At 41.4% G+C, this 27422-nt stretch overlaps 1 protein-coding gene across 8 annotated transcripts in view; it reads left to right on the top strand.

Annotated features, from left to right (window-relative positions):
- Positions 1–27422, top strand: part of PALM2AKAP2 (PALM2 and AKAP2 fusion) — a 264450-nt gene that overhangs the window by 216317 nt on the left and 20711 nt on the right. For 7 of the 8 annotated variants that reach the window (XM_062017385.1, XM_062017392.1, XM_062017391.1 and 4 more), the window contains one exon: positions 24683–27074. In XM_062017385.1, the coding sequence (XP_061873369.1) occupies positions 24683–27074 (2392 nt within the window). Of the gene's footprint in view, positions 1–13195; positions 13278–24682; positions 27075–27422 lie in introns of those variants that run through there. The other variant, XM_062017390.1, reaches the window with a different exon arrangement.

Raw genomic sequence — 27422 nt, forward strand, 5'->3', positions numbered from 1 at the left:
CATTTATATGCTTGTATTCACAGGACTGTTGAAAGTGCATGGTGATTCTGAAATGGTGCTATGATTATGGGTTTAATTTTGTTTGCCTTTTAATAAACCTACTAAGAGGATTTTTCTTTTCACCTGTGATGTAAGAAATGTTAAATGCTATCTGATGAAAATGCACTTGTTATTTATAGGTAAATCCAATTATTCAGTTAATGGGTCTTAAAAATAGCTATAAGAAGTAGTCATTCATGTATTTGCCAGTAGCACGTTGTTACTTTCCCCAACAAAAACCGTCCATTCTGATTAATTGATTGGTGGGTACTCAGCTTTGTGAAAGGAAAACTGGACCTGTTAACATCTGTTTATCTTTCCTGTTGTAGATGACAGACAAATCAGTGCTTATTGAGCCACCCTGTAATTGCATTAGTCTGTAAACTTCTGGTGGCCTGGTTTCTTCTCTTATTAAACTGAATGAGAAGAATTGAAGACATGCTTGGATACTTGCACTTGTAGATTAGAGATTTCCTTTTTTGGACGTCTGCTTTACTGGCTTGTTTTTTCATTAAAAATGAGACAAGGCTTTGGTCTGGTGTTATTTTTTGTTCTGCCAGAAAACTGTAATACATTAAGTCCTGCATGTAAAAAATGTTTGTTTGTTCTAAGATAAGTTTATTTATAGCTCACAGATCTCACATGATGAGGACTGCCAGCTTTAAGTCCTCATAAAGAATATAAATTGAGTTCTGAGATTAGCTGTTTTATTTCTTTCTCTAGTTATGATAACTAATTTAGTTCCTGCCGTATTTTGGATGTGTCAATTTTGATAAATGATAATCAACTCACAGAGTACACATGACTCTGCTGTCTGTCATCTCTCAATCTGTGAGTTGCAAAGCATATAAAAAGAAAAAATAAAATGCATTTTTATTCTCCTTATAAAAGTTTGCCTTGAATGAGCAAGTTCTTGTTAACCTGTCAGTCAGAAATGGAAACTACCAAAACTAAGATGTCAATTGGGGGGAAAAAAAGAGTGCCACGTTGGGTTTTTTGTGTGAAAATCAGCTTGAGATTTTTCCCAGCATCCTGAGTTCCTAAGGTCCTGCATCAAAACCAGAGAAGCCATCTGGGGGCAATAAAGTTAGACAGGTGCTTAAGCATGTTTTAGGAGCCTGCGGCAAGGGGAAGAACTTTTGAGCAAGGGGAAAGAATTTTGAATGGGATGCCAGAGGCATGCATAGCTGCTTCAGCTGGCAGCTGCCACTGCTCCAACCCCTTCCCCTGGCCCTGCGGCTGCTCCTAAGAAAGCAAAGAGCTAAGGTTGTTCCCACATAAGCTCTGCAGCCAGAGAATCCTGCTCAGACAAGAGCTAGGCAAACACCAAACAAACTTTGGGATTCAATCTAAAAGTGCTTACTGTTCCAGTACTTTTACAGTAACTGTTAATAATGTAAAAGAAATCATGATGTTAACCCTTTCCTGCAAGCTAAACCCCTGTTTACTAATCATTCAGTAAAAAAACACAACAAGTAATAAAAGTGAAGCTAATACTTGGTCTAAAGTTGTTACTCTAAAAAGGCAGATGATGCTAGAGACTCTGGGGTTATACTGTTGCTGTTTTCCATGAGTATCTGTTCAGCTGTGGGAAGAAGAAGGATCATTGTAAAACCATAAAAAGGATTGATGCCAGCACAGGCATTTAGTTTTCCTCTGATGGGGAGGATAGCTGTCATCAGAAATTTCTCATAAACCCCACACTGCATGTTACTGACAACGGTCGTTGCCCTCTGTATGATTGTCTGTGTGCAGGAAAGTGTGAGGAAGCTACAAAATGAGCAATTTTTGTCTGAGTTTCATGTAGGAGTAATAAACTAAGAAGAGAAGCATAAGTCATGGTTTCCACCTGGGATGGCTACCCTTCCCGTGGTGATACTCCACAAGTAATGTACGGGATGGTATTGCAGCCTGCCCTACCCAAGTTTGAAGCTGCTCTGCTTTTCCCTCTGGACCATGTTAAAAGTTTGTGGTGAAATTTTGGCCCAGTTTGTTGCAGGAAAGGACTTCCTGCAATGGAGGGAGAGAGGTGTTGGCATGGAGCCACTGACGAGCAGCTGCCATGTAAAAGCCTTTACAGCATCTCAGATGCAGTCTCATACCTAAGGCATTAAAACCTTGGCATCTAACTCAGAAGTCTGATTCTTTGATGCAAGTCAAACATTTGACACATTGCTTACGCTTGTTTTTATAAGCATCCCCAGTTTTAGGTTATCCCAGTTTGGTGACTGCCTTACTGGAGAGAATCAGGGGCTAAAACTGCACACTCTTGGTAAAATGTACTAGTGTTGTCTTCTAAGAAAGGAAGACATTTTTTAAAGTATTTGTTTAGGTCATAGTGAATAAAATGGAGGTATTTCCTGGCATGTTGTAAAGCACCTACAGTGTGGTTTGACATTGTTGCATGATGGGAATAGAGGTAAGCAAAGTGTTGTTCTGTTCATCATCTGTGTAACAGAAAAAGAAATATACATGGGCTTTCTGGGTTTCTTCTTGTGCCTATGCTTTCCAAATCACATCCTTTAATGCATGAAATTGCAATGCTGTACCATGTTTCTCTAGCTGCTTCTGTGCACACTCTTAGAATAGTCATACAGGAATATAGGTTGGGAAGACACTCTAATCAGGGCAGGCTTCCCTGAACCTGAAATTTACTACAATGTAACATATATTGGCATAGGCATAGATAGATAAAGCTCAGCATTGAGTCATCCTCCAAACCCGCAGTGAGTTAACCTCAACAAGGGCTGTCTCCTCTGTTTCCCTCCAACTATATAAAAATGGCAGGAAGAGGAAGCAATGAGCTTCTTGGTGCAGGTATAACTGCTGTGACTCCCAGATATAGCTCCACTGGAGAGAACTTTTCACAAGGGACACAGTATAGTACAACACTTGCTATTGCTTTCCAAAACCCTGAATCCTTGTCATTGTTAAAGCCTTAATTTGTTGAGCAGCTGGTTTGAGACCAAGAAATCATTATGGGTTGATTTTATTGTTTCTACTGTTGTAATAGGAGTGAATTAAAAATAAATGTCTCAGTGCTGATGTTTGCCTAGACTGTGAGACAGCATGTTGGTTTAGAGACTGTTAGGTTCCCCTAGATTGTAGCTGAACACTTGAAAATGCCAAGCAGAAGGACTGCTGGGTAGTTCATGGGCTTTGTTTCAGCATTGCATTCGAGGTGGGATGCATACACAGAACCTCAGGAGAAGTCAGCTTGGGCAGGGGCAGAATGAATGGGCTCAAACCACAGGGATCTCACAAGATTAATATTTACAAATATCTAAATGGTGGATGTCAGGGGGTTGAGGCATCACTTTGTTCTGTTGTATCTAGTGACAGGACAAGAGGTAATGGGATGAAGCTGGAACACAAAAAGTTCCATTTAAATATGAGGAAAAACTATTTCACTGTGAGGGTGAGGGAGCCCTGGCACAGGCTGCCCAGATGGGTTGTGCAGTCTCCTTCCTTGGAGGTCTTCAAGACCCGCCTGGACATGTTCCTATGTGACCCGATCTAGACGGACCTGCTTTGGCAGGGGTGTTGGACAAGATTATCTCTAAAGGTCCCTTCCAACCCTACCATTCAGTGATTTGGTGAAGATGCTATATGAAAGCAACGTGGTCACTCAGCATGACCTCCTTTAACAAGATGTGAGCAGGTGGTGGATAGCAGACGCCAGACGAGGAAGAACGACAGCTGACACTGAAGAGAAAGCTTGAGGAAAACCAACAGAAGGATAACATTCTGGGGAAAAAAAAAAATCAGAAAACAGACATTTCAGACATGCATGCTGATGTGGGTCATTGTGGATCATTGCCAGTTCTGCCTCCAAGGGGCAGTAGCTCCCGTTTGTCTCTTAGCAGCAATGAAGCAAAAAAGATCTCTGCCAGGCTTCCCTGATGGAGCTGATGTGATGCTCAAAAAGCATCACAAAAGAGTTCCTTTTAAGTGACAGAAATGGTGGGAAGTCATATGTCATAGACTGTTGTCTGGGCGCCTAGTACACCGTTGGCAAGTCTTCTGTCAGTGGTGAACATCTTCGCTAATAGATGTATCTTGAAGATGTAGCTCACAGTAGTGTACCCAGTGCTCATGCCTCACACAGATGTGGCACAGTGCCTGGAGGGTGGACATTAGCAGCCAGGGAGTCAAGGTATTTCTTCTCCTGTCTTACTTCTAGCAACACAGACTACCGCAACTGCATTTGCTAGATCTAGCAAATTGAGACAATGAGGATTAGCAATGTAGGGAGAGCTTCAAAATGAGCATTATGTGTTCACTATGTGTGTTCAAGTGCAATTTCAACCACTGCAATGTCTTTTTGGCTTGTCAAAGGGAGGTGGACAAGTCTTAGTGTGAAGGAAAATGAAGCTTGTTAAAAAAAACCCCCGGAGATAAACAATTGCCCCAGATAATTCTGAGGTTAATGAACTGTTTCAACCAACAGCACAGTATTAGAGGTCTGGCAATACCTAACAGTCTGTAAATTCTGTATCCAGGGCCTAATTCATACCATCTACATTGAATCTCTACTGGAAAGAAACTGATAAATACAGGAACACAATCCAACAGGGCATCAGCAACAGTCCTGCAAGCTCTCTGCGTTTCACACGAGAGTATAGATTTTATAGAGCTCTTTGTCATAAATCTTTAAATGAGGAGAAGTAAATTTGAAGACAGTGATTAAAAAAATATAATAATGTCATCAAGAAATCATGCTGTAACGTTCTTAAACAGTAAAAATTAGCTTCTCCTACATGTTCTGTGAGTTAATCAATTAGCACAAAAATAAAAGACATCTGTAGCCCTCTCTTTAGCAAGATTTTGGTATCATATATATTTTAATTTATTTTTCCTTTAAAATACCTGCCACTTTCATCGTTTCAGATATAATTGAAGATTAAGTATGTGCAAACCTGTACACATATGTGTTGACTTTCAGAGGGCCTTGCCTTTTCTTCTTATTATGTGAAACTTTGAGTGTCTGCCTTGTCCTTGGACAAGCTGTGCTGCTTGGAAATTTCTTGTCTTTGTGTAGGTTTTCTGGCCCAGTATGGAAAAGGTCCTTCAGCATTCTCCTTCACCTCCCTTTCCAAAGTGCAAAAGGCAGTTCAGATATTTCCAACCCAGCATTTTTTTTTTAAATAAGTAAATATTATTGCATCAGGAGGAGTATGCTTATAGTGGAACATGGTGTTTGTTTCAGTGTGTTTACTGTTGGCAAGGTCATTCTAGTTTTCTCCCGCTCAACTTTACAGTTGAATCCTATGTCTCAGAAGGCAGTGGAGTTTCAGGGGGATCCTGTAGCCCCAGAATTCTTACTGTATCAGAGTTTCACCCACTTAGAAACTGATTAACTCCAAGGCTGAATGAATTCAGAATGAACTGTTAAGTTTTAATGCTGAATTTAGGTAGGATGTTGTACTGCAATCTTATCTGTACTTTTTTTGCACAATGAAGCTTAATTTTATAATTAATGTTATCATTTTATTTTAGATTTAATTTTAATTATAAGAAATCTATAGCTAAGAAGATAAGCCAGTGCCTCAAAACAAGCTTGTTAGTAAGACATTTCAGGAAATTTTAAAATAATTGCCTTTAAGTACTAGAAAATCACTGCAACTAAGGAATGCATGTTCATGTTTCTTTCATAGTTAAAGATATCTTAACATTTCTTGATAGGCCCTTGCTTATTTGATAAGAAGCATAGTGTTTATCTTAGTCTGTATGCCTGGAGTCTTGCTGGATGGCATCATCCTCTGTTGGTGTTAAATGTATGTCTAAGATTTAAACTGTGTTCAGCAGACATCTTGTGTTCGCTTTTCCCACACCTTTCTGGATTCACAAGAAAGCAAGATTATGGTTTTATGAGAGCTTTTAGTGACTTAAGCTGGGGTTTTAGACTAGAAAATGCCTGCCTGCACCTTCTATGTAAGGCTGTTTTTCAAGGAAAATGCTTGGTTTTCAAGGAAAATGCAATTCTTTGAATCCTGGACTGTTGGTGAAGTTTAGTCTCAGAAGTGGCTGCCTGTCACTGGAGAGACTTGTCAGTCAGTCAGCATTGTCTTGCTGCTATGCTGGATTTCTCTGAACACCAACTCTGATAGTGCTTCATGATGGTGAGGGCCAGGGATGTAAGGGTTTGGAGTGGGAGGGAAGAAGTCAGGGAAAAGGAGTCTGGATGGTCTTTTCCCTGCCATGAAGTAATTTTATTGTTACCGTGGTTGTTTAGTAAACAGAGCTAGATTATTAAAAAAAAAGCCACCCTACTAAGAAAACAAATCAATTGTAATAGAACAAAATTGGGTGTGTTTTGCTATTTGTCAGTATTAAGCAGAGAAGAAATGACAGCTGGGTGATGACAGCAAAAGAAACATTAAATGCAACTTCAAATATAGACATCATTTCTAAGCTTCAAGCTGTTTGACATTTGGTAGCAAGAATTCTTGGTTTGCAATAGCCTAGTCATATTCAGCTTATGCTGATAAATTGTCTTATGCTTCTAACTCGTCTCCTTTCAGTAGATGGCAGAAAGCAGTGGGTGCTCTTGCATCAAATGTTCTTTTCTTTCCGGACTTTCTCCTTTCTGATTTTCTCTGTCTATAGTTAGTTAAGGTACCCCATATATTCTCAGGTTATGTATAGAGAATCTTACTGTCAATCTGTTTTATATACCAGGCTCTCCTGATAATACTGGACCCCAGGTAAACTGCAGCCTAAAGTATTTTCGCTCTGTCATCAGACCTCTAGCTCCCTCAACATTCAGCAGGTTTTCTGTAAGCATGGCCAAAGGTTTGACTCTGTTGAAGAAATCCTGACTCCCATAAGCCTGAAGTGTCCTCTCTGTTTTGGCTGTGCAGGATATGTAACTTCCAGATGGCACCAGAGTTAAAATGCTCAGATTTAGGCTTAATGAACAAGAGTTAACAGACATAGCTGTGTCACTTAAACATTTTGTTCTATTTTAAAACAATAATTTTTCTGTTAGCTTTTTCAAAATTCCCAGAGATATTTGTTTCCAGCCACCTTATCTAAACAAACCAAAACAAAGGCAGTGCACAGGTTCCTTGCAACCACAATAAATGGCATCTTTTAACCCAAGTGTCTGCGGGCCTTTTTATCTTCTCTTCTGTGTCTGCCTGAGAAACGGTGTGTAGGGTAAACAGGCTATCTCAAGTGCTAACAATCTTTTCAGTCAGTCTCAGAGAAGCTTCTTCAAATCACTTTGCATTTCTGGACAGGCAAGAGCCAGTGCAGGATGGTTTCCACCCAACAGGTGATAAGGGAGTGCTAATTTTCCCCTTTGCTATCCACACACACCTAACACATGGGAGCACAAAGAAGCTGAAGTTTGTTTGCAGCAGGGCAAAGCAGCTTCCTACTCTTCTTGCTAGTGCAGGTCAGGCCGGTTTGAGTTACCTCACCTTTAGCACTAAGGAGAAGCTCATCTGCTTGCATACCTCTGCAGCAAGGGATGCTGAAATGAGCTTTAGACTTTTAAACTCCAGAAAAAGGTGAAAAGTTTACTGTGAAGTGACTGCAGGATGTGGCCACGGGAACCACAGTGGGTGTCACTCATTGCATCTGCTGTCACAGGTTGTGAAGTGCAGTTTTCATCCACCTCAGCACCCACAACAAAAGTGTGTAGATAAGTCACTGCTTTTGAGAGGTACTGAAAAAGCTAGGAAAAGATGTGAGGGGGAAGAAAAGTATTTCCCATGTATATGACTTACAACAAACGTGATTTGTCAGTTCTTTGTTGGCTTGCTAAAGAGATGAACAGCCAAATATTATTAACTAAGTATATAAGGAAAGTAAGAGGGATGCTGTATGACCTTTTTCACTTGTTTTTCCAGCCATCATATTTTTGTGAAATATTGCACTGTCAGATGATTGGCATTTATGGCTCCAGCCCTTGAAATTTTGACAAGTTATTTTATATTTGCCATGCTGGGAGTAGTAACCACGCCACATGCTGCTTGCTTTCTCAATGGAGAATGCCTCTGAGTCCCAGTTTTCAGAGCAGTCAAGTGTGAATGCATCTTTTAAGAAGTTTTACCTGTTGGGCATAGGGAAATAAGAAGAAGGAACACAATTTTCAGCCTTGGAAATTAATTTAAGTCTAAGTAGCATCAAGAGGAGGCCTCCAGGTATTCTCTGAGTTGGGCTGAACACTAACTCTTCGTTTTCACCGGGGTGAAAGGTTTCAGAGGTGTGAGTTGTACTTACATTACTCAGTCCAGCTGCCAGCTCCAGTAGATAGATGTTTATGTGGGTATGAGCACCCACCAAAGGCATTTTTGTTCTGAAGAAGTTGTAGTCTTTCACCATCATGAGAAGACACAGTATTGACAGCAAGCAGAGTCAGTCTGGCACTGGTCCCTTCCCCTGTGAAAGTGGGCAGCAGCAAGCAACCACACTGCACCTCCCCACTGTGAATCACTCATAAAATGCAAATCACTACTGAAATGTAAGAGCCCTCTGCTCCTCCATCAAAGTTTTAATATGGTGATTTTCTCTCAGAAATTTATTTTGGTGTCCATCATTGGGCAATTCATGCTGAGCAGTTTTTCTCCTGCTGCTACAGCAGCAGACCAGGCTTTGTAATGTAGGTGTTGGGTGAGTCTGCTCTGGAAAGGAGAGGTTTGGGGTGTGAATAAGCAGCCTATGCAGCCTATCCTCGGAAACTGGGTTTATTTCTGTCTCATCCAGTTGTCATTATAAGAACAGCAGGTCTTGTTACAGCACCAGGGGAAATTAAACTGACAGAGCCAATTTGTTCACATAAAATAAATAGAAGTGGCCTTTGGGCTTAAAGCATGTGGCTTCCGTGAAAGGAGGAGGAAGAACAATTAAGATTACTCACCAGATTAAATTCTTTGTAATTACTGGTTACCAAATAGCCACTTAAGCATAAGGCAGTATCCAAGAAAATAATTCCCTTTTTTAACAGTACTTGTTACAAGAAAGAATTGTGTCAGATTGGCTTCCCTGGCTGCTCTGAGTCCTCTCTGATGAAAACTGGAAATTGTCTGGTGATCAGGCATGACCTGGTCAGCATCACTAGTGGATGGGCACCTGCACAGAATATTACCTTCAGTCTCCTGACCTGTGCTCCTTGGATCTCCTCACACCATCTAGGGCCACGCAAAGAAGTCAAAAATCTTTTACCTGGAGAAAAGGCCGAAGAAGGGAGCAATTCACTTAAAAACCAAAGACCACTGAACCAGACAGTGACAGGGCTGGCATTAAAGGCCTCACCATATATATTCCATATCTCCCTTGCACATGACATGCAGTCTTGATAAGGGTAGATTTGCAGAGGTACTAAAAACAAGAAGATCCTTAAAATGTTCAGTAAACTTTATCAGTTGCATGCTCAAGCACGAGTTTTGCTTCCAGCAGCCAGCCTTGTTGGGCACATTTCATTTTACAGTCCTAGAGAGAGTTATCAGTGGAGATAATATAGTTTGAAGATAGCGAGCTGAAATGTGACTCTGGTCCCATAAGACATTCCTTTGCATGCATGCAACTTTCCTTTGATGCAGAGGAAAGAGGTAACACTTTCTTTAGTGAGATACACGTCATGAAAAGACTGTTGGTACAGAAGGACATAATGGAATACTTCTGGGATTTATTTTTTCTTCTGTTATTGCACATCTTAAATTTAGTCGTATGTAAGGGTGCTAGTGTGAGAGTCTCAGAAATTCGGGTAGAGTGTTTATTCCCTGAACAGGAAAGGGATGAACAGGAGGATTTGCTTGGTTTATCATACGCTTGTATTCACTTTCCATAAAGAGCAGCACCTCTGGGATTTGGGGATTTTTTTGTGTCCAAGCACATGTTTCAAGAATAGAATTATTCTTTTGCAACAGGTTGTTACAATGACCCTGTGGTTCAAGTGGTGCTGTTCTCTCCATTGTGGGAGGGTCTTTAGGCTAAGAGAGGAACATCTGTGTCCTGAGGTAGTTGAAAGGGCTTGAGTTTGTGACCGCTATGGTTTTGTTACTGCTTGATCAGGATGTAAAGCACTGCAAATCCCTGTTTCTGCCATGTGTTTAAAGAATTCGTGGCCCGTGCTTTGTTTAACCAAAACCAGAATTTGCAACCAGTAGCTAAAATCTGAGGTGCCTTAATATTCTTAGTATAGACCGTGCCCCACATCCAGTGCCTCATCTTGAAGGTTCACAGAGGAGGGCTGTTTTGAATTAAAGATGTCTCCCAAAGTCATGAGGCCCTTGCAGAGAACATGGTGCCACCTACATTTTTTCCTTTGACTGGTTGAGCTCTTTCTCACACATCTCACATCTACAGGTGGCCTCCTGGCATGGAGAGAGCAGTTTGGTGGCCAGTTAGTCTTTCTCATTGATAAGTTTAATTCAGCACTAAAATTGCATGTAACTTGCTATTCTGAGAGAAAATATGGCTGCAGATCTGATAATCCTCAGATCTCTAGCCAAAACCAGGAGTTCCCTGCCTCACACTAGCTTTTCATATGCACATGTTTAGGCACAAAATCCAGCATCCTTGGCATTCATGTGCAATTTGTACTGCAAATTTGGAAGATTAGAGGCCTGAAACAGGTAAATCACTTTGAAATGGTCCTTTTTTTTTAATCGGATGCTGATGCCAGCGTGGCTCTGTCTTTTATAATCTTGCCCATGACATCTCCGATGACAATACTGGTTGATTTTTTTGGTGGATCTGTGACACTTGTACAGACTCTCCAACACATTTCAATCTTGGTACACTTAACTGCCTTTCAGTATGGCATGATGTAAGGCACTGGCTGCTTATAGTCATGCAGGAGAGGTGGTTTAAAATGCAGATATGTCAAGAATCTTTGCACTTCAAGAAGTTAAGAGGAGTCACTTTTAAAGTATTCATGGATCACTTTGAGATAGAATTCTGAGAGTTTTATTTGTTTATTGATCTTTGAGCCACTTCAAGTTTCTGTTCAAGCTTTTATCCTCAACCGAGAGTACTAGAATTTTATAATTTTTTTCATAAGTTTTAGGTTCTATTGGAAGGAACTAAGGCTTTAAGGAAGAAAAGGGGAAAAATACAAAACAACAAACCAAACTTAAAGTTTACAGTAACAGTGGATCTGAATTTCAGGGAGGAAAATGGTTGGTTTGTTTATTTGAGGCCAAGACTAGCAGAAGAGGGTTTTATAGGGTGTTACCTTTTGCCATTGCTACTGAGCTACACTGCTATACTGGTACACAAGATCCTCATTACCAGTATGTTAGGGAAATATTGTTATTCCAGTTTTCCAAAACAGTATGACAAAGATATTTAAGGGGGAAAAAAAGAATTTTTAAAAAAAGAGAAAAAAAGAGCTATTTTCTAGAGTGGCTCTTTTAGGTTTCAGTGAAAACTGACCATTTGCATGTCAAGTGGGCCGCTCCTTGAGTCTGTAGCAAAAGTCTTGAGCACCATCTCCTGCAAACCTGGGTAGTGCTTCAGTTACAGGATCTGCCTTCCAGTGGACTACGGGACATGTGGGGCTTTAGACATTGGGGGCAAAGTGAATGCATAAGATAAATATCTTGTGATCTTCTGCTCCTTCAGTCACTAAAGGTGAAGCAGGGTTACTTGAACTTGGTATTTAATTAGTAAAGAGCTACAGAAATTGCATTTTAAATCCATACAGTTTATCACAGAATTTAATTTCTCTGTGAGGCATTTATCCTTCATCAAAGTGTAGAATTCTTGGATGATCCAAGGGAAGAAAAAAGAAGCTAATACAGGAAAAGTTAAGTGTATTACATGTAAAACTATGTATTGTAATTACAATTGTGTATATATAACTTGTCCAGACACTATGAAAGGTGGTATATGAAACCACCCAGTTACTTCCTGTCACATTAGGCTCACCAAAGCCACTCTTAGTTTTATTTTAGGACAGGGATCTTGACTATCTTTTGGGTTTTTTTTTCTTTTTTTCTTGTGGGAAGCTTCTTTCCACTCTATGTTCATAGATTGATTCATCAGGAGCTTCCTACCTATTTTAAAGCTGTAGAGACTGAACTTACCTCATTTAAGGTGGTGCAGACACATATGTAGTCAAGCATTGGATGGCTCCCACTGCCATCAAGGGTTCTTGCATCAAAAATACCACTACTGTTCTTTTTCATAATTGCTGGTTGAGGATGACTGTGTCTTTCCTGATGCCCTAGAAGTAGTGAGAAAGTGAATTTATCTAATGTAATTCTTTAGATAATATATGCTATTTCAACATTTAAGCTGTGCCATCTATACCAATGTGTAAGGTGATGCTAAATTAAAACCATTTTAACTCAGCGTCCAGAGGTCCTTCACAGGGGATGCCAGGTCAATACAGCTTATGTTTTTAGCTTTAACTGTTGAGCCTCCAGGAAACTTAATCCAGGGGTACTCAAATGTCAGTAGTCCACAGGCAGCTGTAATGAGCAAGTACTGTGTTGTAGAAACGTTGTGCTTTTTTCCCCGGTCACCCTCCCTTCTCTTTTTTTTTTATGCTCCACGTCTTCAGTTGTTTTTCTTGTGGCTGACATGTTTCCTACAGGCTGGAGACCACGGCTGTATCCTGAGTCTGCTGAAGCAGAAGGTTAGCAAAGGTGCCCTAAGCACTTCAGTTAATGTTTAAATATATTCCCTGGAAAGAACATAGTCAATCTTTTTTTGTTTGTTTGTTTCCTAGTAGATAAAAATTACTGCTAACTCTGCTTGAAGCTTGTGTTTTTCACAGCAGCCCTTCGTGTAATTGCTTATTTCTAGTACAAAGTCAGCCACATGCTGTGTTGCATTCCACCTACTCACCAAAAAACCCCCCAAAAAATCCCCCGAAACCAGAAACAACAACAAAAAACCTAAAACAAAACCAAACCCAGCGAAATACCAAAAACCCCTCTGTGTTATCTGAAAAACAGATCTTCAGGTCTGTTGCTAATGTGATTTTGAAGGAGGTGGCTCCCTTACAGATTAAGTCAAGTCATGCTCTTTTTGTGTAGTGTGAACTGGCATTTTCCTTTTAAAACAGTCTCTTTGTGTGAATGGACTGAGAGTGTGGGCTGTCTCTTTTTTTTTTTTTAAACTAGCCCTCCCTCAGCCGATGACATCACAGTCCTGTAACGAGCTGGGGAAAGCATTTGATTTAACGAGCCAAAAAAAAGTGAAGGCTCTTGTGGAAAAGGACGTTTTTTTGGGGATTGCTTCAGAGTTTTACAAGAACAGAGAGAAAGAGAAAAAGGGTAAGCTAATATTTTTGACCTGTGACTTGTATCTACACTGAGCCATTATCATTTGATAGCAGGAGGGATATTTAAAATACCATTTTTTCCCTCTGTTGGCTGTTGGAATTTATTGCTCTGTGGCTGGTCTGTAAAAAGGAGGCAGAACTTTCTGAAATTTAAAACTTTCTGCTTTGGTGTAATGCAGGAGAATATTGATTCTAGAGAGAAAGGATACATTTGTATGTCATGTGAATATGATAAGTAGGAAAACTGCCCACATGTTCAGTGTCTATATTCTTTATGCAGCACTTGGCAGTCTTTTGGCTGAATTCTTTAGTTGTTCTGGACGGTTATGTTTCCCACTGATCGAGTGTGTTCTCCTTCCTGACACTGTAAAGCAAACTTCAGCTGATAAAGAGGCTTTAAGGGTGTCTGTTCAGCTTCATGTTTTGGTTGTTTAGCGTTGAAGGAAATTAAGCTTAGTCCTGTAAGCATTCACATTTAACAACACAAGCATTCCTGGCTTTTATGGCATTCGATGTACACTGTGACATTTGGTTGATATTAGTTGATACCTCTGTGTGTGCACCAGGATAGTACATTCCTTAGCTCTTGAGAAATAAGGAAGGATGTTTTGAGGTAAAGTGTCTGAAAGCCAAGGCAGCGTGATCTTTCCTTCTAGCCTGTGCTTTGGTTTTTAGTCTTTGCTTTGGATTTTAAATACACAGATTCCATAGCTGAAGTGTCCTGCAATCTCTTCAGATGCTGAAAACTAAGTTACTGCTTGTGTGATGGGCTTGTAAACAGTAGCCTTTTGAGGAGATCTGGTTAAGCCATTTTCCCCTGTGACCTTTCTCCCCTAAACCTAGAATATGTAAAACTTCTAATTTGTACAGAAATGTGAGGTGCTGCTTGAAGTTTAATGGGGAGCCTTTTTGCAACCGTTTAAAATACCTCCAAGCAAATATTTCCTACCAAAGGGCAAATTCTCTAAGAAATACAGATAACAGCAACCCTTAGTGTAACAGCTTGCTTGGTGTTAATGATCTTGCCAACATCCAATATTTATTTCATTTTTCTGTGAATAGGGGAAAAAAAGGACCCACAACTGAGCAATTGGACTTTTTCAAGCAGAGCAGTTTGAGCTGGACTAGCCAGTTAACACACCATTTTCCCCTACCATTATCTTATTCCTCCACTTGCTGAAAGAACAAGTGATGAATGCCTTAATCAAATAATATCCTAATGTAGTCCAGATGTGCTGTAGGTCATTTAATCAGCAGCTTTTCAGCAGGAAAAGGAGGGATAATGAGTCTTTGCTTGGAAGAAAGGAGGAGAGCAGGGGCAGAGGGACGGAAAGTAGTAGGTGATGAAAGGGAATGTCTTATTCCCCAGAATTCCTCAACTGCTTCTTTTCCCAAATAAGGAATTAGAAAAAAACTCCTGTACAACTCTCACTTTCGATGAAGTATTCTGCTGCAGCAGATAGTAAGATAACTGTAGTGCTTAGTTTTAGCACTACAGGAGCAAAGGAGCAAAGCTTAGATGAAGTTGCTAATCACTCACAAGGCCTAACTCACATGGTAGGTCATATTTATAGCCTGAGGACAGCAATGGCATGTGGAGAATTTAGCAACATCCTCCTTTTTAGAGACTGTACACATTTAGCTTCTTACTAGAAAAATTGTTCTGTAGATCTGGTAGTCTCTCTTCTTTTTCCTTTTATTACCTATTCGCTGGCCTTTTGTAGAAACAATGTGTCAAAGTCTCTGGTTGTCTTGGCTACATTGTACTTAACCCAGCAATAGCATTTTTCATTTTTTGTCAGTGTTAGGGCACTTTTCTATGTGCAAATTAAATTACATGCATACTCTCAGAGATAAGAGCCCTGCAAATTGCAGTTCACTAGAGTTACAAGGTTTTGGCTCTTGTATAAAAACCTCCAGCTTGTAGCCCAGATGCTATTTTCACTGTGGCATATTTTTGGAAAGGAGGGGCTGGATTGAAGGCATTTTAGTTAGGTGGTTTACTTATGGGCTGTGAGTGTGGTGACATGTTGGAGAGCTTGACTCAGGGGAGGTGGTGTGCCTGGCTCTCATTGGAAGTGGCTTTTCTCCCCACTTGTGTGCATAACACTGCTATTGGCACAGACTTTAGTTATACTTTGGTCACCCTCATATTTTCCCACTCTCCACGTATGTAATACAAATAATTTTTAAGCTAGGACTAGGCTAGATTTCTTCTTTCTTCATATCTTCTCAGTTTTCCTCTGCTGAAGTTCCATGAGTCTGGAGGTAACAGCCTAGAATACAGTGTGAAATAGGCTAAATAAATATAAATTGGGACCTTTTTTAGCCACTATGAACATTCTCTTTATAAAGAGTTTTAGGGACCTCTAGCTTTAAAATAACCCCGCTTCCCTGAAAAACTGGGAATAAGGCAATCCGTAGAGTACTCAAACCCTCCCAAGGCTCACTGCATGCAGTGAAACAAAGATTGTCCCTCTCTTTGTGCTTCTGGTAGTGTAGGCAACCATCAAGTGAGACAGGCTACACCATGCAGTTACCTAGGCCTACCTTTGTTTAAGGAGATTTTGCTGTGATGGATCTTAACCTAATGGACAAGAGCAGATGTAACAAGTCCTACTGATAGAGGCAAAGCATCAATAATAATTTTTAACCTTTCTTTACCTCCCAAAGATAAGTAGATATTTTGCCTATTTTCACATTTCTGAGGATAGTTTTCTTTAGCCTTCTCTGCAGCATCACTTCTGTCAAACTCCAGTAGATCTTGAACAGCCAATACCCTTTAGAAGTGCAGCAAGTATTAATTAGGCTTTAGGTAATAGTTAAAAGCGGTATGATCTCTGTCAGTTGCTGTTTGTGAAACATGGAAGTGAAAAGTAATCTATCTTTGGCTTTATTTGCAAAGATTTATAGCTGCTTGCTTCACTTAAAGTATTGAGTCCCTACCATATTGGCGTTGAAAGAGTTCCTGCATAGAGAGATCATGTCTCTTTCTTCAGAAAATGCAGTTTAGTGGTCTTTTGTCTCTTTACTGCCTTCCTCCTGCCCCTGCCTAACCCATATTCCTTCCTCAAGAGGTCTCTATCTCAGACACCAAAATGATTAATATACCAATGCTAGATCCCACATTTACAGGGGATTGTAGCTCCATTCTTTAGATGGAACAGGAACACCCCCCCCCCCCCCCCCCCCCCCCCCCCACCTTCAATGAAAAGACTAAATGACCGTAAAGGTCTCTCTTCCTTGTGCTGACATTATCTCCATGGGTTAGAGGGTATTAAAAGCAAGGCTTAGTTTAGCGTCCTTACTCCTCCCCGCCGGGATTAGGTCATGCTTTACCAGAGCAATTGTTCCATCCCAACCTGCGTGTTGGGCAGGTTTCAACTGCCATATTTTGTGGAACTGATTTTTTTGTGCATACATTCAGAAGCCATGTTCTGCTTTGCTCAGTATCTGTATTGCGCACTTTGTTAAGCTGAACATATTTCTGTCCGTATTCAATGGAGATTTCTCCGCTTTTACTTGACATCAAACCAGAGGCTGAACATAAGAGAGGGCTATTAACAGCAGAGCTGTGAGCTGTGAGCTCAGATCCACCAGCACTGACTCAGGGCAACTCATCCAAGCAGACTGGGCTAATGCAATGGCTCATGGTACAGAACCTCATCTGTGACCTTCTGCTGCGAAGATCTCCTTCTATTACTTAAGGATTTGTATTCCCTGCCAGGTAGAGGACATTTTTCTAATTGTATCATATTCCTTATGTGTTGGTTGCAATGGTCTTCATTTACTTCAGTAAACCATTCAACTTCCTCAGGTAGCATCAGAAACTGCTTCAGAAGGTTGTATTTACCATTTTAAGTGACTTAGCACCACATGCTCTGTAAATCAAATATCACAGATGTTGTAAGCATTCATTCTTGTTTCGTCAAAGACAGATTTTAGAGACAAGCTACGGAAAAGTAAGCCTCAGGAGAAATGTGTAATAAAGTTTAAAAGTACTAACCATCTGTGGTGTTGTGGTTGATTAACACACTAATAATATTTGTATTGACCTTCAGCCTAGTGCTGCCTCTGCAGCATTGTTTGCTATGCCCTCACATAAGATGTACTATCCTGGTCATTCTGTGTGGGGAACTGAGTGAAATAATAGAAAAAAATAATACCTCACTGCATTTTTCTTTTGAGATAGAAATCAGTTTGGAAGTGAAGGGAGCATCAAGAATGGGATTGGAAGTGACGGAAATGAGGAGAAAAACACATTTTTCTGGATGAAATGCCTTCTTATACATGCTTTTACTGCTCTAATTCAGTTGCACTTTCAGGCTGACCTACATTCCAGAAGCCAGAAGTGCAGAGAATGGTCTCCAGAATGCAGGTTCTTGTACCTGAAATCATATTATCACCAATTTACTTATCTCTTGGGTACTAGGAGCTCCCATTTGTCTCCATGTGTATGAAACATTATTCTGTAGCTTTTGGGGGCATCATATTATCTGCATGATGGTAGAAAAAGGGGAAGTGGAGTGTGTAAGTACCAAATGGTGCTGCAGTTTCTAAATTGAAGTTTAATGGAGTGTTCCTGTAATTTCAGGGTTTCTTCTTCATAACTGTAAAGCTGAACAGAGCTTTCACAGCAAAGCTAACCAGCCCCACACATTAGTAGTATCTGCATCTATGTCTCTTGAATCTATGTTACTTTTCCTAGTGTATTTCTCCAGCTACGAAACCATCATACTCTATTAACTTCTGCAATGGTTTGTTGGGTTGGTTTTTTTTTTATCAGAGGTGATACTTATTTCATTCAGAAATTGTCAGCCTTTTGTTCATAACCAATCATTTCCATATAAATCATTTGCTCATGCAGATGCTTCGTGGAATTACAGTTATTTGCAGGTACTATGAGCCTTTTGGTTTATTGGATTTTTAGGGAGTAAGTGAAAATAACTGGCATAAATGGCTTCCTACTTGCAGTTACGTACCTTGGAGTTAGTGTGAAGTACTAAGTACTTTCAAAGGTGGATTCTGGCTTGCCTGGGAAAAACATTACCTGTTTTTTGGTGAGGGCACACAGAATACCAGAGCTACAGAGATGTGTTTGGAAAAATAAGGTTTTAGTTCTTATGTGCTCAACATTTAAATATCCTACCATACAATGTATTTTGATTAAAGTATTCATAATTTTTGAGCTGTGTTTCTCCATCCTGAATTTATTAGAGCAGCAAAAAAAGATTGGAGTTCAGTTTGATAAAAGGGCTTTAAAACATATCACATGGGGAAGCTGAAACCTAGTAACTTAACTAGAATGAAAAAGAATGAATATTGGAAAGCCTTTGACTTACGTTCTGAGCAATCACAACTCCTTCTCTTAAACAGGCAAAAAAAAAGGACATGTGGAAAAACACTCAGAAAATGTCACATGGCAAGTTCTCCAAGGAGCCACTTACTGGGCACTGTATCCCTGCGTCCCTTGTTACTATCTCTGTTCTACAGGAGCCCCACTCTGTTTCTTAGTGGGAACTAGTACAAAGTTCATTGATTTGTAGACAGTACTCTTTAGTGATTCTGAAATGCTTAGAAGGAAATAAACCAGCTTTTTTTGTAAAGAAAATTTGCCTGTTTTACTCTCTGGCTGCCTCAGAGAAGTCACTGATGAGTGTGAAGAGCTGCTTCCAGACAATGTCACTTGCGACACTCAACACTAACACATTTTAATCATTGGAAACCGTTTCCATATGTGTATTGAAGACATGGTGTACTGGACTGTGAGAGGAACAGGCCAGGCTTTGCTTTTTGTGTGCAAGTGGGATTATGAATAGAACTATTCAAGGTAGTGCCAGCATGTGCCTGACATGTCCTAAATTCAACAAAATTTGACAACAGGATCTGTGGATTTTATTTTTCTCAAAACTTGAATTTTGTCCAGTTTCACTAAGTGAAAAATAGTACCTTTTTTGGACAGATTTTCCATAGTACTTTTAAACCCTTAGGAGTCAGTATAAATTATTGAATGGAAAAATGGAACCAAGAAGACAATGCTTTGGTTTGGGACTTTTTTATGCTTTTTTTTCTTTTTTTAATGGAGAAATGTGATTCCTATAGTTAATGTGAGTAGAAATCTCATTCCTTACCTTGAGCCCCACAGCATCAGCTGCATCTCTTTTCTTCCCCTTTTCCATTACCTTTTTGAAGATTTTTTTTTCCCTGCTCCTGCTTTCTTTTTGTTCACCCAAACAGAGAATTTCCAAAAGACAGTGTTTGGCTCATTTCTTCTGCTCTCTGCAAGGGCTGCCAGCTGGAGCCTTCTTGTCCCTCCAGTGACAAAAGGGAACAGCACCTTTTGGAGGTGGATGGAGTGGCAGCCAGCCTGGGAGAGCCTGCCATGAGAGGGAAGGAGCATGCCAGCTGGCGTAAGACAACAACTGTCACAATGATTTGGACTGTCATTCCCACCTAGGGTGGGGTGGTGGGACCCTTCTGAGCACTTGTTGTGCAGTAGTGAATGTGAACTATGAGATGGGTGCTTATACAACTTGTACAACAACACTTGTACAACTCTGCTTTTGATTTTCTGGCTTGTTAAGAACTTCAATGCTTCTGTGACATGGAATCATAGAATGCTTTGGGTTACAAAGGACTACAAAGATCATATACTTCCAATCCCTGAGCTGTGGACAAGGGCACCTTCTACTATACCAGGTTGCTCAAAGCCCCATCCAGCCTGGCCTTCAACAGTTCCAGGGATAGGGCAGCCACAACCTCTCTGAGAACCTGTTGCAGTGCCTCACTGCCCTTCCAGGAAAGACCTTCTTCCTAATAGCTAATTAAATCTACCTTTTTTCAGTTTAAAGTCATTGCTCCTTGTACCATTTTTCTACAGGAAACTTCTCTAAAGAACTGCCTGCTGTTGGTAGCAGAAGTGGAGCAATACCTGTGTTGGCTGTTTTCACACTGGACAGGATAGTCCTCTGGAAGCACAGAGCTGCAGATTACTTTTCTATTTTTTATACTTGATGCAGGCTCCATCTGTGACTCAGATGGTGATTGCATTCTTCAAAAGGATGAGCTGAATGAAAGCAGCTGCTCTCTTGAAGGTTTGCCAGTCAACTAACTCCCTAGCAATGCCATCATCTGGCTCCTCTGCCTTTGCAAAGAGACTTCAGGGAGGCAAGTCAGGACAGTACATGAAGAGGGAGAAGGTGATTGACCATCAAGGAGGTATAGATTAGATTAGGAACAAGTGTGATTTTAAGTTATGCTGTTGTACTAAAATTGCTAGAGGCATGGCCAGCCCAAGAGTCAGATCCAAGAGTAGAGGAAAAAGGTTTGAGCAAAGTACTGGCTCAGTGATCAGGCTGTGGGAGTAGAAGCAGATGCAGAACAGGACATCTCCAAAGGATGATGAAACATGAAGAAATGGAAAGTCAGCAATACTAACGACACCAGGAGACCAACAACATCAAAAGCTGTCCTGAAACTTGTCTGGAGTGATTGGCAGAAGCCTGCAATGAGGAAACTGTGGTTTAGATTTTTTAAACCATGAAATGCTTTCAGTTGTTTAATCTTTTCCTTCCTCCCCCCATCCTCTTTTTGCTTTGGAAGAATGTCAATGTGGTGCAGAAGGATTGCCTCCCACTTGTTGTCATAGGCATTTTGTGTTGCATCAAACAAAGGCAGGCACTGGCAGTACATTTGCTGGGTCTTGCTAGTAGCACACCCACATTTTTTTCCTTCTAAAAGAGTTGATTGCCCAAACAGTTACACTTTTGTAGATGAAGAATTCAGCCAAGGAGGAAATATGTTAATAATCCTCTAAGCTGCTAATAACTGCAGTTTACTAAAGTGCTGCAGCATTGTGGAAATGACACTGATTAGCCAGTTGCATCTTGACTTAAACTGAAATGAATGCACATTCAGAGGCTGTGTAAATGTAACAGTAACTTCTGGAAAATCTGAGTCTAGATGAGCACTTTAAGGGAATCACTTTGAGACAGTATTCCAGACTACAATTTGGGTTGAATGCAGCCCTTTTCCCATTTACAGGCCTTTGTAATGGTGCAGGCTATGGAAAGCCTTCTCCCTTTAGGCAACAAACATAAAGCTGGTGGTACATAGTTATCACTGAGGACCGAAAGCAGCCTCTGGCAAGCTCACCTTCTTCTGTCAAACAGCTGAGCCGGGGGGCTCTGTGCATCCCATCACTGTGGTGTCATCATCCCAAGATGTGTCATTTTCCCAGACACAGACAATTATCTTGGACAGACTCTGTGGTATGGAGTATCTCAAAAAGCTGTATTTTGTCAGCTGCCTCTATCCTTATGATCTTATCAGTGATCTTCCTCAGGTAATTCATCAGTAGATTGACTTCTGCTCCACTTAGGAGTGTCTGGAGCATACTCTCATTGTCATGATCTCATGAAATTGTCCCCAGAGTCTACCAGAATGCATTGAGGGAAGAACTGAGTGCCTTTTTAAATAGTATGCCTTTTCCTCATATGCTGTGCTTTCCCTTCCTATGATGGGTTTGTGTGGAGCCACCTTTTGTTCAGTAACAGAGAGGGGGCTGCAATGTTGGCCCCCGTAAGTAGTTCGTGAAACTTTACCTAGTTCTGAGTTGGACCTACCTCTGACCAGGCCAAAACCTCCTCTAGCATTATTCCCTATCTTCTCTTTCCCTTTGGTAGTCCGTCTGCTTGCTCAGTTACTAATCCCCAGCAAAGAAAGGTTCCCTCTCATAAGCAGCAATGTTTCCTCATAGGTTTTACTGCATAGTTGTGTGTCTTACTAAGTAATGACATGTACCGTACTAATTGCATGGACACATGGACTTACAGAATTACATGCTGTCATAAATGTGTGCCCCAATTAGGTAGTTATGTATGTGTGCCTTAATTGTGAGCTATGGGTTCCAGCCTTGATGAAAGAATGGGCATTACCAGTTAAGAAATTGGTAAAATACTGCACCTCTGGTTCTGTTCCTTGAATACCCAAACATGGTATGATCTGAAATTGTTCATACATTAAAGCAGTGATGGAAGTAGACATGCTTTAGTAAATGGGGTCTCTGGGACAACTTGGGGCATACTCCCAGCTCCATGGCATAGAGGTGTTAGAGCCCTGGTTTGGCTCTGCAGAAAGATATATTTCAGTGGCTGAGGTGCACAGCTTCATTACCTGGTTTTCTGTATCTGTTGAAGATAGGCTATTGCAGCTACAGAGGACATGTAGTTAGCTACTAGTGAGTTTGATCTGTCTGTTTATAAGCAAATTTTAGCAGCAGCGTGATGGTTTGTGTGAAGAACTCATGGTTTGTTTGAAAGGGGGCAGCCAATAGTCTTGCACTGATGCTTACATCCTTTTGCAGACTGCTCCTGGTAGCAACATCCCACGTTTTGCACCAGCAAGTCAGACAAGGGAGATATCAGTATAACCTAGATATCAGTAAGGTATTGTAGTCTTAGTCCTGTCACGGGAGTACCTGGTATGTCATGAAACCAGGAACTTAGCAGGCAAATCAAGAGCAATTCTTACCCTTTCAGAGTAAAAGAAAGCTTATTCTTTCATTCCTGCTGAGCGTACTACAAAAAGTAAGGACTTCTTGTGCCGCATGTTTTGTATTTTTTTGCAGAACATCTGATTTCTTGAATATATCCTTAATAGAACTAAAAAGAAACTGACCACGTTTAGATATGTAAATGGTGAAAAATGTAATGTGCTTTAAGAAAAGCACTGATAGAAACTTCAGCTGGAGAACTTCCAGGTTCAGCAGAAAGTGAAGTGCAAGTAAAACCAATGAAGTATGTCTAGTAAAATAAGTAGACAAAACCAGGGATTTTGTTTGTTTGTTTTTATAAGTTTTTCACAGTGTTTAAGCACAATTAAGAAGAAAATATCTGATGGATGAAGCCAGCATTGTCTTCAACTGTGTACAACTACATAATTAGACAAAAATCTCTAAGAGCTGTTAAAAAGAGAGCTCTTCGGGTTGGCTGGCTATAATTCCTTAATGTGTGTGTCAAAGGCATTTTACTGCTTATATAAACCCAGAGGCAATGAGATTGTTCAGGTCACTGGTAAGTGCCATTGTGTTCCTAGCTGACTATCTTCTGCTGCAGTGTGTATTAATAGCATGCAGGATAAGGGAGAGCAAGGGCGGGGGTGACTAGCAGACAATGGTGCTCTTGTTGGGTGGCCACTGAGTTCACAGGGTTTGATCAGTGCCATTTGCTTCCCATGCCCATGCTTCACACACAGAAACACATATAGAAATATATCAAGCTGCTGTTTTATACCGTTAGTTAAAGTGATTGTGTCACTTGTGGTTTTCAGGAGTTCGGAAGAGTTAGCTGTAGCTAGCAAAATATATTTGAAGAATGATGTTGAAAATGCCCTCCTCTTTTCTTTCAATGTTTCTTTTTTGGGTCTTGGGATGGGTTTGTTTTGCCATTCAACAGTACAGAATTATTGAGAAATTTGTTGACTTGTTACCAGCTTAATCCAAAGTTCCTTCAGTCTTTCCTCACAGGAAGTTCTGTATCCTGCTTGACCAGTAAAATCTGCACGGACCTGAGTATAAATGGTGTTTCTTTAAGTACTCTCCTTGAGAGTACAGGCAGCACTTCAGAGAGAAATATGAATCCACTGCATCTGCACTGCAGATCAAAGCAGTGGGAGGGAGGAGGCCGTGACTCTGGTCCCTGTCATGCTCCTTGTGGTGGTCTTTGTGCTGTGGCAGTTACACATGCTTCCTGTCTCCCAGGTCCAGTTGCATGTGGGTTTCTGTGTGGGCTGGAGAAAGTTCCCATATCTTTCCAGCATCACGTAATCCTACTGTGTTTAATGACCAGCATTGGTCTACTGAGGAATGAACATTCCCTGCTGTTGCCATGTCCTTTTTCCCGAACTTGGTATGAATTGCCTACTCCTCCTGCACCTGTTTCTTCAAACTGGAGGCAGTGGTACTTTTCATCGGTAGAAGCATTGTGAGGTTTCCTTTATGTATGGAAAACATTTTAAAAATACCAAGATGATAGGTGATGTGTGCTGAATGTGTGCACTAAACTGCCGAGTCATTAATAACTTGGAATTCCAAAGCTCATTTTTAGTGGCAAACCAGGACACAGGCATGAAATAATGACAAAGCGAGGATGATAAGCAGATGGGAGATAATTAAGGAAAGTTTGCTCTTCTTTTTGGTGCCTTGTCCAACTTCTAGTAAGATGACTTTCTGTTCTTGGTGTTAATGATTTACCTTGCCTTCCCTCTACTCTGAGAGGCTGCTTTAATGTCAAGTTTAAGAAGTGCTAGGATTTGCTTTCCAGATGGTGTTTACTCTGAGAGGGGAAAAAAAAAATACTTTTTAGGATTTCAACAAGGTTTTGTTCTCTTTTATTTTAGAAATCTTCTAGAATCCCTGAGGATGACATCAGGTTGAGAAAAAACAGAGACCAACACTGTGCCAATTTCTTGGAGTCAGCTACTGTGCTTGCTACAAAGGAAGATAAAATGGAAATTGAAGTTCCAGTTTCTGAACACAAAAGCATCACCACAGTGGCTTCACCAGATCCCATAGACAATCCAAGCCACTTTTTTTCCCCTGCTGCCAGCCACAATGGACTTAAGGACAGGCATGAATCTCTGGACAGTGAAGTTGCTAAAGAGATCAGATACCTAGATGAAGTACTGGAGGCAAATTGCTGTGATTCTGCTGCAGATAATACCTTCAATGGGAGCTCCTCCCCCGAACCAAGTGCAGTCACCATTATGGATGGCTCAGGAGCATCTGTTAACGTCAGCAATGATTCAATACCCTGTGGAAGGGAAGCAAATGTAGTTGACAAGCAGACACCTTTGGTAATTGAACCATTGAAAGCTAGCGTAACAGATGAGAACCTGAAATCTAATGGCCATTCCTTGAGTGGACTGAAAGAAGACACTAGGGAGAATCTGAAGGTGCCAGGAAGTCCCACTTCTTCAAACAGTTCTAGGAGATCCTCTAAGGATGGAGAAACAACTCTTACAACCCTTAAGAAAGAGGCAAAGTTTGAACTACGAGCCTTCCATGAAGACAAAAAGCCCTCAAAGCTCTTTGAAGATGAGGAAGAGAAAGAAAAATACAGAGTTCGCAAAGTGAGACCGTCAGAGGAAATGATGGAACTTGAAAAGGAAAGAAGGGAACTCATCAAGAGCCAGGCTGTCAAGAAAAACCCCAGCATTGCCGCCAAATGGTGGAACCCTCCCCAAGAGAAGACCCTGGAGGATCAACTGGATGAAGAGCATCTGGAGTCCCACAAGAAGTACAAGGAGCGCAAGGAGAGACAACAGCAGCAAGGTGCAACACCAGCATCCCCTAAACAGGTCAGCTGCTCCTTTGCACCACCAGAGCCAGTCAATACCAAGAAAGAGGATATTGTCACAGAGCAAATTGACTTCTCAGCTGCCAGAAAGCAGTTCCAGCTGATGGAGCATTCAGGTCCATCTCAGAGTCAGATCCCACCAAGACGGTCAGGAACACCCAAAATGTTCTCCATCAAACCCTTCTACAAAAGCCTCAATCCTTCACATGCAGACAGACCGCTGTCCTCTGTGACAAGACCTGTTTCAGTGTGTGGGCAAGCAGGACAGCTTGAGACTAACAATGGCACTGTTGTCAAAGCACAGAAGGTTTCCTGTACTTCAGAAGATGATGCAAGTGCTCAGACTACCACTACTGATCCAGTGAGAGACTTACCATGCAGTGATAGCCCCAAAGCTGGACAGGCCTCAAAATTGTGGGCGGAGGATGGAGAATTCATGAGTGCAAGAGCCATTTTCACGGTGGTGAAAGATGATGGACAGGGAGTGCTAGACCAGTTCTCAAAGTCAGGCAGTGCCTCTTCCCCTCCTGAGGAGCTTGACTCTGGTTTGGATGACTTGTCTGTCAGGTCACAGGATACCACTGTCTTGGAGACCCTTTCCAATGACTTCAGCATGGATAACATCAGCGACAGTGGTGCCTCTAATGAGACCATGAGTGCCCTACAGGAAAGCTTGCTGGCCGATTTCTCCCTGCCACAGACTCCACAGGCTGACATACCAGCAGACTGCAGGGGCAAAGGCATCTCCAAGTCATTCAGCGACCCGGGCTGTGACTCGCCCTCCTCTGCTTTGGCAGACTCCATGCTGATTGATGACCAGCTGGAGTACCATGCTGGCCTACTGGTTCAGAATGCCATCCAACAAGCCATAGCCGAGCAGGCAGATAAAGCAAGCTGCAAGGAGGAAGAAATCCCAGCGGAGAAGGAGATCTCAATCAAAGAGCAGCCAGCTACCACCAGGCCAACCCTAGTCTCCAAGGCGCAGCAGAACCCAATGTTTGCTCCACCCCAGGTGTCTTCACCTGTTCAAGACAAAAGGGACACCCTACCAAAGACTTCAAAAGAGGAAGACTCAGGACTCAGGGAAGGGAAGACCTTGCAGCAGTCGCCTGTGTATTCAGCCAGCCAACCATTCCTTGTGGAGGAAAACAGGCATGAAGTCAGCTATTTCAGCAAGTATTCAGAGGCAGCTGAGCTGAGGAGCACTGCCTCCATCCTGGCCACGCAGGAGCCAGAAGTGACTGTGGGTCCTTTCAAGTTACGGTCAAGGAAGCAGCGGACTTTGTCGATGATAGAAGAAGAGATCAGAGCTGCTCAGGAAAGAGAAGAGGAGCTGAAGAGGCAGCGGCAAGGTCTGCAGGTGGCACCAAGCCCTGTTACGAAGAGCGCACCACCCATGCCCACCAGAACCGTGTCTTACAAAACCGCACCAGGTAATGCCCCAAAGCATCCGAGAGGAAGTGAAATGTGACTAAGGGTCAGGTCAGATTCAGTTTTCTGTCATTTTTTTTTAATTAATACATTGCTTTGCAGGGACTGGGAGATTTGTCATTACTTCATCTGCCTGGAAACTGCAGGCAGGAGGAGGGCATAGGACAATGAAAATTTTTGTCTGTGAGCGTACCTGTGGACGGTTTTGGGTTTTTGTTGTTTTGTGGGGGTTTTTTTTTTTTTCCCCACAAATATAGTGCAGAAGTAACTGACGTACCCTGCTGATTGCCGTTAGGAAACCCTGCAATCTGTTCATCCCTTGCCATGTTGTTGTGTGACATGTCTGTCAC

The sequence above is a fragment of the Colius striatus genome, chromosome Z (genome assembly GCF_028858725.1).
Source record: "Colius striatus isolate bColStr4 chromosome Z, bColStr4.1.hap1, whole genome shotgun sequence".
Classification (NCBI taxonomy): domain Eukaryota; kingdom Metazoa; phylum Chordata; class Aves; order Coliiformes; family Coliidae; genus Colius; species Colius striatus.